The 15,085-nt window shown below is 41.2% G+C and overlaps 1 protein-coding gene across 3 annotated transcripts in view; it reads left to right on the forward strand.

Moving 5' to 3' along the window:
- glra1 (glycine receptor, alpha 1) overlaps window positions 1-7,956 on the forward strand; it is a 43,808-nt gene extending 35,852 nt beyond the window's left edge. For all 3 annotated transcript variants that reach the window (XM_042074813.1, XM_042074814.1, XM_042074815.1), the window contains one exon: window positions 4,648-7,956. In XM_042074813.1, the coding sequence (XP_041930747.1) occupies window positions 4,648-4,935 (288 nt within the window). In that variant the 3' untranslated portion in view covers window positions 4,936-7,956. The remainder of the gene's footprint in view (window positions 1-4,647) is intronic.
- Window positions 7,957-15,085: the final 7,129 nt, after the last annotated feature.

The following is a 15,085-nucleotide window of genomic DNA, read 5'->3' on the forward strand; positions in this document are numbered from 1 at the left end:
GAACAAAGCTATGCAGCACTATCTTTAGCCAAACAGTCTGGAATCAGTCAAGATGTTAACAGTCATGATAATGTAACAAAATCTTACATTTCTTTGCTGGCTAATTACTGTAATGTGAATTTGTCCAAAGTAACTCAATGTGGGATAATGTGTTGCAGTTGACACTGATACGCCCAAATGTGAACTACAGCACAGCCAAAATGGACCTCAAAAGACCCCACACATAATCTGCTGAAATAATAAACCTTGCATTTGACAAAAATGGCAATCCAAAATGACAATGTAAGTGACAGAAAAAATAGAATCAAACCAATTATTTCCCCCTTACTCCCTTTCTTTCTCAGATTATCTCTTTCTCTGTCTGTTTCTCTCTCTAACTCTATCATTCCCTCTCCCTGACTCCCTCTCTCTCTCCCTCTCTCTAGCTAATGTCTACTAATGTTAATGTCCTGGGCTTTAATTGCCTCTGTACTGGGGGTCACGGTGACTGCTGGAAGGGGAAGGCTTGTTTTAGACACACCGTGGGACTGAGGCTGCAGCTGTGCTGTGCCGTGCTGCTATCGCCGTAGCTACACCACTTCTGCTGTAACGCCACGCCAGGCTCTGATAACCCAGGAGTAGGCTGGTGGGGGACGAGCAAGACAAGAGTGGCCCCTCCAGTCCTGTCACATCTCTCCCTGCACCCGGCCGGCCAGCCAGCCGCCATCTCGCAGCCAGTGACAAGAGCTTATTAGGGAGCCTCTGATTGATCCGCAGTAATCAGTTCATGACGGATGATCAGTGCTTAAGGAGAGCCAGTCACCAGGGACAGTGTCGTCGCTTCCCTTGTCCGTCTCCCTGACTCTCTCTCTCTCTGTCTATCTCTCTCTCTCTCTCTCTCTCTCTCTCTTGCTTTCTCTCTCTGTCCATCTCCTCTACCTGCCCTCCAGCTCCAGAAGTGGACTGGCTCTATGTAAGCAGAGGAGATAAGCGTTGAGGATTATCAATGTAAATAAGCTCGGAGAGCGATAACTAAGTTGCACCGTGGGCTCTTGTGTGCAGCGAGACGGGATCGAGCAGCGTAATGTTTTAAAAGCGATGCAGGGAAGGGGTATATGGGGAGCTTTGTCAGTGTTGTATTCCTGCCTTTGTTTTGTCAGGTCACCTAGTTCGCTTTTACCGATCGCAGATGCAGATATGTGTACATGCTCGTGTGGACTTGGCAGAGCATGACAATGATGTGTGTGTGTGTGGGGGGGGGGGTAGTGTGTAGATATCTGTGTGACTGTCAGATTTCATTATGATTACATGGTTGCACATGAGGCGGTGGTGTTTGCTTTTAATCCATGTTCTTTCTGAGCTCTAAGATTTTAATAGACCGTGTTGTACATTACCAAATATACTTTGATATTTTGTTTTTCTCCTCTCCTTACCTCCTTTTATCACCGTACAGTCTCATCACCCCTAGCTGATTCAATTTCACAGTGAAAAAAAAACAGTGATAACAGAACACTGATTAAGGCACAGTCCTCACATAACAGCAACATCAAGGAGATATTTTAAATATGACATGCACCCAGACTTACAGGGCAAACAAATTCAAAACATGAAAAACAAAAACATATGCACACAATACAAAAAAACAAAACTGTAATGCATCTGAAGATGTTGTTTGAATGTAAAATGCCCCAATCTGACCTGCATTAGGATGTCTCCTAGTCAGAGACATTAATCATATCATATGGCTAAAGTAAGAGATATAAATGCATCAATCAGGAGGGAGTGACGTGATGGATGAGGCCGTTCAGAGGTCCAGACTGTCGTGTGAGACATCACCTCTCTGACTTGCAAATGCAGGAGTGTGCTGCATCCTGATGTCCATCCCCTACATTACCTCCTTCACCACCCAAATCACACACACACGCACACACACACACACACGGAAATGAGTGGACATATCTACACCGTAATAGACGAATACACACATATTTACATTGAGGCTTCATTTGCTCATTCACATGCACAGTGGTAGTTGTGCATGTGAAGTTCATGCTTCACTTTTTCTCGCACACATACCGTGACATGGTTCCACAAACCATTTTTCATCATTTGCACACAAATGTAAGACCACCATTTGTGCGCGAATGGTTCCTCCCACATACACATAGCACACACACAAATACACACACACACACACACACATAGACATTTGTCTCACACACACACGCATGCAGGGCTGCATTAGAGTAGGGTTTTTAATTAGGGAGGCTGGTAATGAATCAGGCGGTGAGAGAGAGTGTGTGTGTGTGTGTGTGAGAGAGAGATGCAGGGAGGACGCGACACCGCAGCTCAGCACCTCTTTAGCACTTCTGCTCACGTCGCCGCAACGCCACATTAATCTCACCCCACCGCGAATAAAGTGGAGCATCTTTAATACACACACGAGCGCACACACACACACGCAGAGCTCGTCCGTTTCACTGTAGGACGACGAAAGGTCGTAGTGCCCGGCACGGCATCATACAACTACATGCAGAGACACAGGAGAAAAAAAAACACAAGACACAAGATGAGCTCTCCGCCCACTTATCATTCTCTCTCTCTCTCTCTCTCTCTCTCTCTCTCTCTCTCTCTCTCTCTCTCTCTCTCTCTCTCTCTCTCTCACACACACACACACACACACACACACACACACACACACACACACACACACACACTCTCTCTCTCTCTCTCTCTCTCTTAACACAATAGCCACACGTGCATACATCTCTCCACCCCCTTTTCCCTATCCCATCCTTGTATGTTCCTCCATTCAGCTTTCCACACACATTAACAGTTATAAATGGGATGGCACAAAGACAAGGACAGAAAGAGGACAAAGTGTCTAAAAATGGATCCCTTGCAAAGTAAAATGGCCGATCCTCCAGAATCAAAGCTGTCTCTCTCTCTCTCTCTCTCTCTCTCTCTCTCTCTCTCTCTCTCTCTCTCTCTCTCTCTCTCTCTCCCACCCTCTAGCCATTTTCATTTGCTACAGTGGACGGGTCATGTTAAATGTTTGCACCTTAAATTTTTAAGGCCAGCAGTAAGAGAAGATAAAGATCCCTGTTCCAATTCCATTTTCATGGGCGAAGGGTGGGGTGGATGAGTCGGGGAGGTTGGAGGGGGGTTGATGGCAGTGGAAGCCATAATTAAAGCAAAATCTCCATCGCCACTGAAATGTAATTAACTGCGGCTTTCAGTTTGGCCCATTTAGGTTTGACATTAAGATGGGAAATCGAATATAGCATCTGCTGAATCTCAGAAAGCTGGGCTCTGTTCAAGGCAACAAGGTCACTTCATTAAAACAGCCGCGGATGAAGCACACTGACCTCAGCATTTGACTGTGCATCACACCTTGGGGGGGGAGGGGGTCAATAATAAATTCATACAAACACGTGTAATCCATACAAAGACATACGGCTTAGTTTATGCGGTCAATAGATCAATCCGGTTGGATTCTGGGAATGGATATTTGAGGAAGGGTGGGAGGAGTAGGTTGACGAGGGTCAGCAGATTTGATTTTTTTTTATCTTATAACGGTGAGCATAAAGGTGTGTGTGTGTGTCCAAGCCAAGTCCAATCCAGTACATCAGCACTGCAGTTGCAATTAAGGTAATAGCAGTGGAGGTAAACGAGAAGGTGATGGTGGTGAAAGAATGTTAGAAATGGGTGCAGTTAGAGCTCAGTAATAACTTCAGACTCTCCATTTGGTCGCTGTGTCTCGACAAGGCCGAGGCCGGGGCAGGAGGCTCTCACGGAAATTGTTTTGCGGGGGCCGACTGGTTCAAAATTGTACAGAAGGGGACTCTCACAAATGAAAGGGGTATTGGGCGGTGCTGTTCTCTGTCCCTGGAGGCAGAAACAGGTAGAGAATTGGGTGGGGGGGGGGCTGATTGCTCCAGACTTAACCAGGGTATTGAAGGTGGAGAGAGCGAGGAGAAGGCTGCAAAACTGTGTAGACATTTAGCGGCAATTCCCAGGGATTGCATTGGATGCTGTGGGCAGGTGAGCAAAAGGTGAACGAACAGCTTGAATGTTAATAACACATTAGCGTTTGTTTAAAGGGGGTCTGTCACTCGAACAGGCGGTCCGCTTGGGCTCACTTCCCAGGAGGCAAAGTGGTCTGGCCTGGATCTGCCCCTGATAGGATACAGACTGTGAATTAGAGCCCCCCCTACCTAGGCTGCAGGGGAAGGCTGTGAATAGAGAATGCTTTTCAGATAGTCAGACTAGACAGGTCTGCAGTTCTGTTGTAGGACAGTAGATTGTCCTTCAGCCTCTTTGTTGCTTTGTTTATACGACTTCAGCTGATAGTAGATTCAGATATGTAAATCTACTGCAACATATTAATAGGAAACTAGGTAGATTCCGAGAGATACTAGTTACTCCGTGTACAACAACTATCATCAGAAACCTGAGTCAATGTCAAGTCAGAAGTGTCAATGGGTTAATGGGTCCATAGAAATAAGACAGAGTATGGCTATAATTCCACCTTGTTAGGAGGACTACTGTACTAAATGTTAATCTTGTTTTGGTCATTAACAGAGATCTGAAAAATCCCACAAATGCTAGTCTGACTGTGTAGGCTGCTTACAGACTGACTGGTTGTGGCCTGTGCTGTCTTTGCAGGAGGACGAGGCAGGTGAGGGACGCTTCAGCTTCGCTGCCTACGGCATGGGGCCCACCTGTCTGCAGGCCAAAGACGGCATAGCCATCAAGGGTAACAACAACAACGCGCCGGCCTCCAACAACCCGCCCGAGAAGACCGTGGAGGAGATGCGCAAACTCTTCATCGGCCGAGCCAAACGAATCGACACGGTGTCACGTGTGGCCTTCCCCATGGTCTTCCTCATTTTTAACATTTTCTACTGGATCACCTACAAGATCATCCGCATTGAGGATGTCCATAAGCAGTAAGCATATATGGGCAGTGAGAAGAGGGTGAGAAGAGATAAGAGATGGAGAATGATGAAGACGACAACGAAGGAGAAGAAGAAGAAGAAGAAGAAAAACATGGCCAACGCACTCCATCACACTCCACACCACTCCCATCTTTCCTGCTCTTCCTCTTTCTCTACAGCACCACTGGCTTTCGATGGTGGCCCTTTCAGCAGAGGTACTTCCCTTTCTCCCCCTTTCTTCTTCTTTTTTTAAATCTAATCCTAAACCCCCACCGCCCCCCCCCTCTTCTGAATAACTGGACCTGTGCAATAGCAATGCAGTCAAATGCATGATATCATGAATGTGGCAATATATTTACTGAAAAAAAATAAATAAAGAAAAGAAAATACAAAATGACTGAGTAAACAGACTTTTGCAAATACAGAGACCATCTGAACTAATTGACCGCTGAATATCTCCTCTAAGGAATATGATGTTCACGTGAGACAGTATTTTTTGCAACTGGAAGACATACTCTGCATTATAACGATGGGAGGGGGAATCCTACAGCACTGTAATATATCACATATCTATCTTTAAAAAGACAAGAAAAAACTCATTTCTTCCAGGAAAGGTCGCTGGAATTCGAGGGGTTTTGAAAGTTCTAAGGCAGTCTGGTGCTTCCATAAAAGATACGATGCAAGGACCACTGGGTCCTCCTACTGCTCACTGCGCTACAATATGTGTATTGCAAGCACTTGTCAAAGCTTTCCCTGAATCTTGGATGCCATGAGGTTGACTCCACTTCTATATAAATGACGGGAACATGACACGTGCAAGTGGATAAGAATACTGTTTATACAAGCTGTGTTCCTTTACCTTTCCTTTATGTTTCTGCTCGATGACATATTAGTATTGATTTATGTGCCAAGTAAACATCATGTTGCTGTAATACTTTTTTTTTCTCAACTTCTTGGAGTTGACCGAAGAGAAAAAAAGTACACTCCTCACACCACATTCCTTTCACTGTTATATTGATTTGTTCATATGCCTATTTTTTGACGGATTTCGTATTTACAAAAAAAAAAAAGAAAAAAAAAGGACGAAAAACATATATACGTATGGTGAAATTAATATCAAATCATTGATTACAATCCTGAGGGGAATATTAAAATAACTTGTTGCACCCCGGCGGTTCTGCCATACGCTCCGCTGGCGACCTTTCGTGTGCTGCTCACGTAAACATTTTGAGAGCCTGTCATTCTCTGGAGGAACAGAAAAAGGGAGGCCGAGAAGCAAGTGATCTTTCTAAAAGGTCGAGTTCCATCCTTTATTTAACCCCACTGTCATTGAATACATTACATTAATGTACAGTACCCTGACAAGAACCTGTCAATGTCATTTTTTTTTTTAAAACTTGATGACAGAGCAACTGAGCCAGTGTTTGAAAACAGTAGTCTTCAGAAATGCATTTCTCTATAAGGAATATAAAAGTGCATTGATTACAGCCAGATGTATACCAATTTAAACAGTCTAATCAATCAACACAAAGTATTCAACCAATGACATAGAAGAACTCTCATCTTACAGTGTATGTAGAGAATCCATTGCTTTCATTTATGTAATTGTTTTTCACCAGGCTTCTCTATGCAAATAATATATTATATATGCAATTATTTTCAGCTTTACCATGCCGATAATCCCAAATGGGGTTTTATGGATTGATGTGCCATCAAGTTTTAATCCAAAACATCAGAGTTCTTATATCTGAAAATATAGGAGCAAGGAGGCCTTTTAAGGTTTGGTGTTATGCCTCACATACGTAATTATGCCAACTCATCTGGTCCTCTAAGAGTAGCATTTATTATCAGACGTCAAAGACACCTCAGTTGAACTATGCATGGACAATATATTTTTTGTTCTATTTATTATTTACTTTTACAGCAGTCTATGTAGGTTGAATTCAAAATCTGACCCAACCACCTTGTGCATGGATTGTTACATTGTTACAGGTTGTTTACTTAAAGAGAAAAAATGTTGGAAACATGCACTCCTTATAGCGCTAAATTAATTTTATAATGTATTCAGCTAAAATTAAAAAAGGCAGTGTCTCAGCTGACATTCAAAATTTATTTATTTATTTATTTATTTATTTATTTATTTATTTATTTGAGTGTCTATTTTTCTCTTCAAGTTCTCCTGTTTCATTTTAAGAAGATCTTGTTGATCTTCTTGAAGATTGATTTTCTTTTGGCATTGCATTAAATATTTCAGGTAGCATCTGTAGCATGTTGGCATACTTAGAATCATTTTAGTGCAATATCATTACTTGCCAGTTTTACTTATGCTTTGTTGCCCGGTTGGTTTATTTTCAAAACCAAAGAATTACTTTGCTATTTTCATTGCCTTGATGGGAGATCCTTTTTAACTACAGTATGCTCAATATGTTTAATTTCTTAAGCTTTGCTTACTTCACAGTTGTGTCCATACATTTCTGTATTCCATCCAAACACAGAAAAAAAACGTACTTTCATTTTGTTCCATTTGTTGGAAAAAAGTGGATGGAGAATACATAGCAACAAAATGATCTTAACTCCCTTCTAAAAATAGACCTTCAATGATACTCCTCTTTCGACATACACTTTAAATATTTTCAACATGATGATCACTGGCAAACGTAAAGATATCATGAAGTAATTGTAACTAAGTTATGTCCAATAACATGATATAAAATTTGAAGGGCTGTTTTATACTGGCATTATACATCTCATAATAATCCCAACCCTTTCACTGAGCCTTCTTCTGCTCAGTATATTAACATGTATAAAGCATTGGGATTATAGCTCAGACTAAGTTGAAAGAGGCAGGAAAGCTACATTTACCCAAATTCAGTTTGAATATTGTCACATCACTAAAAGTACTTAATTATCAGGGTAGCATTAGTATACGGGAGCTGTGTTAGTCTAACATGTAGCAATACTGAGGGTCCCAGGATTTTGTAAACATTGAATGCATTAGTGTTTTGAGGTACGGATGGAATTCAACAGTTAAATGTTTCATCGCTACATCCACCTGATTTTATTTCATCCCTATGATGAACTGTTCTGTTCATCTAAGGTACAACAGGCTATGTTGTTTCTGTTTTGAAAAGGAGATGCTTGAGAAAAAGAACATCTCATCAGAGTTTAGAGGGTCCAAGACAAACAAAGGTTATATTCTTGAACAGCAAGGCGGACGCTGTGCGAAAGAGCTCCTGAGTGACAGAGCTCCGTACACCACTGCTTTACTGATAAGTACTGCTTGTCACAAGTGACATGATCGGCCTGCTAGAATGCCCACTGGATTACCATGGCAACACTGGTTCAACTCTTCTTGTCCCCAATGCTTAAAGTTTTTAAAGACTACTCAAGTTCATTGTTTCTATAGCAACCCAATGCTGGATTGAGATCAGAGGAACTGTATCATATGCAATTTTGGAGGCTAAATTTTGGAGGCATCATAAATACTTCTAATTGTCAATTAAATGTCTGCACCAGTTCTTTAAATAATGAATTTATTAGGCATGATTTGTTTTTCTATTTTTACGGCATCATTTCTGTTGTTTTTCTTATGAGCTATCTAAGCAATTGTGAGTGAACTCAATGAAAGGCATGGTCATTCTTGAACATCTGTGAGTGATTCAAAGGGAAAGTTTTATTTTTGCACAAGTTGGTATGGCCTTAATTTTGGTTTACATGCTTATTTTGTGTGGGTTGGCACCAAGTGCACATCTTAATTTGCTAATTCTCATATTCCAAGAGTGCACTTCAAGGCAGGCAAAAAGTTCAGCAAAATCCTGTTTATTTTTTATTTCTAAATCTAAAACACTGAATATTTTGCATGGATATAAATACAATGGCAGATATTTTTGGCTTGTACAGAAATGTGAGCAATTTGATGAAAAAAGGAATGTATAATTTCTGCTGTATCTGTATATAAACAAAATATTTATTGAACTATGTCATTAATGCTAATTCTAATTCTACTATTAAAGGTTTTCTGAACAAAATTCTCCAATTTGTTTTTGAACACTGTTAAGGTTGCTGAGGTTGGACCATTGTTTTCTGTCACTCTTCTCAAGGATATATGTAATCATAAAATATTAAAAGTAAACAAAAATTAAACACTATGCCCTAAATTGTATTCCTTCAAAGATAAACAATATTGGACAAATCTGGATAAAAGGTTGTTATCCTGTGTTCTGTCTGAATGTTGTGTTCAATATTTATGTGTATGAATGTGCAGGGTCTATACACTATATTCTATAGAAAATCAAATAGTCTTCATCAAGTACATTCACAGGTGTTTGTTTCATTGCTTATTTTTTGTATTATTTTCTAATCAAAGACAGCATTGTAAACATAAATATGTGATGCACATCACATTGGTATACATTCATTGGTGGAGCTACGGGGGTCGTACATGGAGAATCAGAGAGATGAGAGTTATGGTACAGCATGTTCAAATCTGGTTATAAAACCACACAGGACAGGTTGATGTAGGCTTAGACATTAACCTTTATTTAATGATTTTTGACATTTTCACCATAACTCGCTTGGTTTAATCACAGTCAATTTTATTAAGTAATTAAGTAAATCAACCTGAAATAGTAATAATCTACATATTTTTTTTCCCCAAATAGGTCTTCTGCCACTTTAATATCTAGAGCAAGGTAAAAGGAAGATGGAAATGGAAGCTGCGGGAATTTTGGCTGATTACCTAAAAGCACCATATGTTTTAATAAGTGTTTATGGAATCCAGAAAGCTCTCCAAGCCCAGGCTGTTGTCTCCATTTGGCCTCTGGGCACTGGGGGGGGGGGGGGGGGGGGGATGGGTTCATACATATTTTGGTCACATCGTCATCAGTTTTTGAGCAATGCACCGTAGGCAGTGTACACTTCAATTAAGGACCTTGGCCTTGCTGCTGCACTGTTGCTGCTGTTTCTCGGCATTATTTTGCTTGTTTGATTTTTGTCTGCTGCTTTGGTTGAGTTTAACTCCTTGCTTCCAACCCAAAAATGCTCACCACATTCATTGCTAGTGACCCTGTTTTTATGATGTATAAGATTGACAGTATAGATTAAAGGTATAGGATAGGATTAGGACGTATAGGATTTCTGACAAGGTTGTACAACAGCTACAGCTTTATATTAGAATTTTGATTGATGGCATTGTCATTAAAGGTACAGTTATATTTTTTTATACTTGAAAAAATAACAAAAATCTAAATAATCTAACTACACCTAAAAGGAGATTAAATAACTCAACGTCATGGGGTGACATCTCAAATGTTTCACTATAGCACATAATTTGACATCTTTATCTTCATAATCTTTGTGATAACCATTCATTGTGATAAGAGGATTTTTTTTTTTTTAACATGCCGTTACGTGGGATGTCCTGCCTCTGGCAAGCAAATTATGCAAGGGTTTTCTGACCCACAAAGGACTGACTGAATCAATTCAATGGACTCTTTCTCTAGCTGTCCTCCCACCTACCCCTACCCCACCCCTACCCCCTTCATTCTTGAGTGGGAAGTGTGTAGCTCATAACCTCCAAACGCAGCTCCACTACACACACACACACACACACACACACACACACACATACACACGCATGTACGCTACAGTGGGACTATAATGGCACTGCAGCGGACATGGAAAACCACCTCAGGGCCCAGAGTCAGTGAGACATGAAGGCTCTGACAGACTGAAATATGCTTCCCACAGTATGAAGTACAAATCCTCTCCTCCCCTTTTTATCCCTTCCTCCTTAGTGTGTAGCCCACAGATGCCTCTGATGTGAGACACTTAATAATTAGCTTCTGACAAAAAAAAAAAATGGTTACACATGAACAGAGTGTGAAGGTGACAGAGTAGCAATACAAATGTCTGTGCTCTCTCTCTCTCTCTCTCTGATCCCTCTATTTGTCCACCTTTCACTCTTAACCCTCTCACTCAGCACCTGAGAGCATCTGAAGTACAGATGACTGACCAGTCCATGAAAAATCACGTTACTAAGTGCATCTTTCCTTCCCATATCCTCACAATCTTCAGCTGTTTTTACCCCAATTTATTTCTTTCCAGCTCTGTTGTGTTGCAGACTCCCTGGGCCGTGGGCTTTTTTTTATGGGGTTTTGTCCAGCTGGGGGTCCGTCTGCTCCATGGGCCAATGCCAGCTGTACCAGGCCATCTTGAGCCAATGTGGGTCACGGGTTGCAGGCCTAAAATACACGATGAGTGCGACCAAGGAAAGCAAGCCGCCCAGCCCGACCACACATGAATACCAATGCGGAGCCACCTGCTGACCAGAAAAAAAAAGAAGAAAAAAAAAACTCCCCATGCACCTTCTATCCAATCCAAATAGCTGGCACTATCCTCAAATGTATTCAGATTTCTTAATCCCATTTCTTAGCCGCCTCAGCTCCCAAGGGGCTACTATCCTCACATTGCGAATAGGAAATGAGCCACAGATTATCAGGCTCATACGTAACTGCATAATAATATTATTCTGCAATGAATGTTGCTATGGTGATTGGTGGTGAAATGTGATGATTACTGAAGGATTATATCCGTGTTTTTACCACAATAGCCTACTAAATTTATTAAGCAATACTAAATTCCACAGTAGGCTTATCATTTATTATGACCGCCGCACAGCTATAGGTTTAGTCAGAATTTTTTTTTTTCTTTTTCGCATGTCCAAATTTCCGTCAAGGATTCCCGGGAACACTGAAACACAGGGGTACATGAAACTTGGTGGGCATGTAACCCCACATAGATAGCATGGAACCATCGTTTTTCGTTTTGATCTGTAGCCCCCCCCCCCCCCCCCCCCCGCTGGATTGGACCCCCCGAAAGGAGGGTAGGGCAGACTCAGTTTTCTGTGAATATCTCGAGAACCGTAGGGTTTAGGAGGACCATTTTTTTTTGTATGTTGATCTCAAGGGGCCATGTCAACCCATTCCATAACCACTCATTTCATGTATAGCGCCACCTAGTTAAACACAAAAAAGTAAAAATGAGGTGTTGTAATCGCAGGTATCTGTGACCTAACATAGTCAAAACTGCACGAAATTGGAAGTGTAGAATCATTATGACACCCTCTGAATGCACACCAAGTTTCGTGGAATTCCGTTCATGGGGGGCCACACAATAAATTAATTTATCTTACTATACACCAACTGGCCTGTAGGTGGCCGGAGACAGTTTTCTGTGAATATCTCGAGAACCGTAGGGCCTAGGAGGTCCACCTTTTTTTTGTATGTTGGTCTTAAAGGATAATTCCGGTGTGATATTGACCTAAAGTGTATTGAAACATGATACCGAGTGTGAACGTATGTCTCATAGCCCATCTCGACTTGTCCCCTGCACTCCAAAATCTGGCGCTAGTTAGCCGATGCTACCAACAACTTTTTCAGTAGTGGTGCTTCGGCATCGGGCTAGCCATGCAAATAAATCACTGTTTTACACCCATTTACGAGGCTCAATGTATCTCCACACTTCATTGGTAGACTTCCTAGGGCCCTGACATTTAAAACGAGACATTGAGAACTTTGAAAAAGCACTGGTAGTTTACTTACAAGACGATTTATACAGACAGTATCTTCACGAAGTTTAACGTTTGCAGCCATCTTGAATTTAGTCACGATAAGTCGAGCAACGAGTAAGAATGAACAGGTATGATAAGGGATCAGATTCCAAAAATAATTCAGTGGAAATGCATGGATTCCAGTTTCTTCCAGTAGCAGCAACTGGAATCCATGCATTTCCACTGAATTATTTTTGGAATCTGATCCCTTATCATAGCTGTTCATTCTTACTCGTTGCTCGACTTATCGTGACTAAATTCAAGATGGCTGCAAACGCTAAACTTCGTGAAGATACTGTCTGTATAAATCGTCTTGTAAGTAAACTACCAGTGCTTTTTCAAAGTTCTCAATGTCTCGTTTTAAATGTCAGGGCCCTCGGAAGTCTACCAATGAAGTGTGGAGATACATTGAGCCTCGTAAATGGGTGTAAAACAGTGATTTATTTGCATGGCTAGCCCGATGCCGAAGCACCACTATTGAAAAAGATGTTGGTAGCATCGGCTAACTAGCGCCAGATTTTGGAGTGCAGGGGACAAGCCGAGATGGGCTATGAGACATATGTTCACACTCGGTATCATGTTTCGATACACTTTAGGTCAATATCACACCGGAATTCTCCTTTAAGGGGGCATGTCAACCCATCCCATTACCACTTATTTCATGTATAGTGCCACCTAGTTAAAAATTAAAAAGCAAAAAATTAGGTGTTTTCATCACAATATCTCTGGCTGACATGGTCAAAACTGCACGAAATTGAAAGTGTAGGATCATTATGACACCTTCCGAATGCATGCCAAGTTTTGTGAACTTCCGTTCATGGGGGGCCTTACAATAAAATGATTTATGTGTACATTTAGTGACCGTACACCAACAAGGATTCCTGGGACACTGAAAGACCGGGGTACACGAAACTTGGTGGGCATGTAACCCCACATGGATAGCATGGAACCATCTTTTTTTCGTTTTGATCTGTAGCCCCGCCGCTGGACTGGACCCCCCAAAAGGAGGGTAGGGCAGACACAGTTTTCTGTGAATATCTTGAGAACCGTAGGGCCTAGGATGACCAATTGTTTCTGTATGTTTGCCTCCAGGGGTCATGTTAACCCATTCCATGTGCACACATGTGCATAAACAGATACACACGCACACACATACATTCACAGTAATCATACGTATGACACATACTCACACAGTAGACATATGTACGCATGCATGCACATGGACAAACACACAAGCACGCACACACACACACACACACATAAACATAAACGTGTGCACGCACACATGCACACAATTCAAGAATTTCTCAGAATTATGAACAGGCAAGATGGGGGTGGGGTTGTATAAAATGAATTTTATATGTGAAATCTATGAACTATTCATGTTTTGGTACTTGTTGTCTAGCAGATACCAGTGAGAATTGAGTGTGGATAATGCAATTTAGTGAGACAGTTAGAATCATATAGGCCTTTCAGCGTTATTTATTTTTGTGGGAAAAATGTGTTGGACTGGGCGGCGGTCATATTTTGTACCGCTCTGCGGTACATCTAGTTTAATTTAAATTATCATAATACTTTAAACTCACTGACCAACTTAATATAGCAGACTATTATGGAAAAGGGCTGTTTCATCCATAATTCATTCTTTTATTATTTATTCTTTATTGAATTTAGGCAATATAGGTAGGACTGCACCCTGTGGTTAAAGTTGTAGGCCTACATTTCTCCCATTTTCGGTCTTCATTAGAATACTGCCATATAGGCCTTGACTAAAACATTGTTTGATATTGCTTTGGTATTGTGGACAGCACAGGGTACGTGTAACAAGAGCATTGTTAAGTTACCAACGTCATGGATTGTAGACCACTCCAGCCTGTGACTGACATCCACCTAGGCGCTTACATCATGAAGCTCCATCACCTTTAGTAGACCCATGCAGTATTCATGTTTATAGACCAGTCTTAAAAGATGGCATAACCTTTTTGTGCCGTCTTCTCCCTTCATGAGAGACAAACCACCCCATCTCTGTCTTGAAGTTTCAAGTGATTTATGGATTACTGAGTAAAGAATCTGAGAAATATCTTTTTAACCTTTGTTGAAGTTTATCTGCAGCAGTAAGGAAACTGTGTGTATGGGTAGTAGCCTAACCTATGTGTTTGCCTTGCTAAAAGCTTCAAGTGCAAGTAGGTTCAACAACCTACAGTGACATGTTCCAGGTGTAAGATGTTTGCGGGAAATGTCTAGTTAGCGGAGCAGTATAGAACGCAGCAGCGTTGGTCTTCACAAATGACTGGCGTTTTCTAGCTAGCGCTATGGTTTTAAAATGGCTAGATAACTTCCAAATATTCACTTTCGATTTACTTACCGGTAGCCTTCTGAGCTTTACATATTAAAGCAAAAATATTTCTTTGCAGAAATGTTTGTCATTTCATTCCTCTGAATTGTGTAGCCTACTTATATATTAAGACTTTCAAAACATTCTATATCCAGTTTTTTTTTTTTTTAAAGTAATTTTGGAAGTATCCACTCTCCATATTTTAAACATGGCTAAAATTAT

This window comes from Alosa sapidissima, chromosome 20, assembly GCF_018492685.1.
Source record: "Alosa sapidissima isolate fAloSap1 chromosome 20, fAloSap1.pri, whole genome shotgun sequence".
NCBI classification, from domain to species: Eukaryota; Metazoa; Chordata; class Actinopteri; order Clupeiformes; family Clupeidae; genus Alosa; species Alosa sapidissima.